Source organism: Aphanomyces astaci (genome assembly GCF_000520075.1).
Source record: "Aphanomyces astaci strain APO3 unplaced genomic scaffold supercont1.402, whole genome shotgun sequence".
Classification (NCBI taxonomy): domain Eukaryota; phylum Oomycota; class Saprolegniomycetes; order Saprolegniales; family Verrucalvaceae; genus Aphanomyces; species Aphanomyces astaci.
In genome coordinates this window covers 11,534-13,804 of record NW_009798665.1, presented here as the reverse complement: position 1 = coordinate 13,804, position 2,271 = coordinate 11,534, and the positions used below count along the sequence as shown (strand labels likewise).

The 2,271-nt window shown below is 46.1% G+C and overlaps 1 protein-coding gene across 1 annotated transcript; it reads right to left on the bottom strand.

The window, feature by feature from the left end:
* Nucleotides 1–1,493: 1,493 nt before the first annotated feature.
* On the bottom strand, nt 1,494–1,802 carry H257_19201 (hypothetical protein; the record flags this gene model as incomplete). The annotated part of the gene is made up of 1 exon (XM_009848354.1): nt 1,494–1,802. One exon carries the CDS (start codon nt 1,800–1,802, stop codon nt 1,494–1,496), a length of 309 nt encoding a protein of 102 aa, XP_009846656.1.
* Nucleotides 1,803–2,271: the final 469 nt, after the last annotated feature.

The window sequence follows — 2,271 nt, the reverse complement described above, 5'->3', positions numbered from 1 at the left end:
CTTCGGCTCCGTGACTACCACGCAACCACGACATTGGAGCCTGCGCACTCGATCCGTCCTCCTAAGCGTACGATTCGTACGCTTAGGAGGACGTACAGTAGTACGAGACGACCCCTGAACCTGGCTACACTACCACCACCACCACCACCGCTCCTGCGGCCACGGCGTATGCTCGCCAAATAGCGCTTGCAACCCACACCCACCGAACCTGCCAACCCAATTTTTCTGACCTCAACTTCTACTATCGTAGTATGGCACAACAACAACAACCCTACTTGTTTGAACAAATAATTTCTCAAATTTAATCACTAGGCATTTGTAAGTGGAATTTATTAAAGCCTGGACAATATGTTTTCAACAAATCGAAAATATAATGCGTCGTGCACTACGATGCCGTTATTTTCTCGCCTATATTTCATGACATTTTCTGGATTATGGGTTACCACCACCAACTCGTTCATCGCAAAACGATACGCATGTGCCTTGTGGATATTGCACTCCGAGCCTCTGTGTATTTATGTCCAATCAAAACCATAAGTTCATTGATTGGATAAAATGATGAAGGTAGTGGAACTTGCATTACGATTTCCAACCACAACACATAATCCGGAAAATGCAGTGAAGTATTGATATAATTACCGGAATCGTAGTGCAGGAGGCACTGCATTTTCGATTTGTTTGCAAAAAAATACTAATTTTATTGGAAACGACATACAATATCTAAGTTGTACAATTCGAAAAAATAATATCGCGATGTAGGAAGAAAACGTAGTGCACACTGCACTATGTTACCAGCAGCCAATGAAAAGTCACAAAAACCCAATGTATGTGGCCAATTGAATCGATTCAAAGGATCCCAAATGACGCCACTGCGATGCCTCGGCAGGAGGATTTCACCATAGCCAGTGCTCGGCGAAATCGCATCTCCCAAGAAAGGAGAAGTGGATGGATACACATCTGGAATCAACCAAATCAAGAAATGGGTTGTACAGGCAGGACTGCACGACCTTCTGGGTCCATGTAGTGAGAGCCGAGACGGAACGATGCTGGACCTGAATCACTTCCTCTCCTTCATAGAATGGACAGTCCAAAACAAGGATGTCGAGGTGGGAACAATCAGCGGGTATCGCAGTGCCATCCAGAGCCTTTACTAGGACCAAGGTGTACAATTACCAGTGGAATATGGCGATGACATCAAGGAGATTTTTTCGGGTATTACATATTTTAATATTTTTGAGCTTTTGAATTATGGCATCATTTCACATGCTTTTGGTCCGATCGAGGGTCGCCGTCACGACCTCACAATCCTGCGGCAGTCCAACTTGGAAAGGTACATTGCTGCAGACAATCGATTTGATGGATTTGTCATTTATGGCGATCCTGCCTATGGCTAGTCTGATCAATTGGCATCTCCGTTTGGTGGCGCCCGAATAACTTCAGCCCAGGGTGAAGTCGACAGAAGCACGAGTCGGGTCCGTATTAGTGTGGAGTGGTCATTTGGCCACGAGGTCTTGCAGTAGTTGAACTTGTTCTGTAACCTCCTCCTCGCTTCCTGTTCCCCAGAGACGCTGGGCCTTGTCAGTTGACTTGAACGCTTCAAGCATTGCTTCGAAGTGGTCCCGGGCAGACCTGTGTGGCACGGGTGCTTCAAAGCAAGTGGACAGATTGGTGGCGATTGGCTTCCACCGTGACGTCAGGGTTCCGTACTCGCCGTCGTACGGCTCGACCCGGATGACCTCCCGAAGGAGTGTAAGGGCCATCTCATTGCTCCAAACGAGCTGCTTGTGCATCGGCTTTCCCATGGTCAATCAAAATGCTCTGTGGAGGGTTAAGCCACCTTCCACAGAGCATTTTGATTGTGAAGGATGAGAAGTCTGCAGAGTTCATGCTCAAAAGCCTGTTGACTTCCTCAGTTTTCAGACTACTTTTCGCCGGAAGTCTGCAATCTTCGGAATTCGAATCGAAGTTTAAGTCTGACAAGTAATGATTGCGGACTTGCTAAAAGCATATTGTGAGAGATATGTCGTTGTTCTTCACCTCAGTTCAACGCCGGATTGCCAACTGGCGAACCATGTGTGTAGGTAGGCATTACATTTCATTAGTGGATAAAAGTCGGACTGTATGTGGCATATCCGAGTTATCGTCGGAAGTCCGGTCCGACTTTTTCGTTTAATGAATATTGAACTTTATACTGAAGTCAAGTTTATCCAAGCTAAGAAAAATGGAAGGAAAAAAGTCGGATCGACGATCCTGTACCCAATGATTGGCATA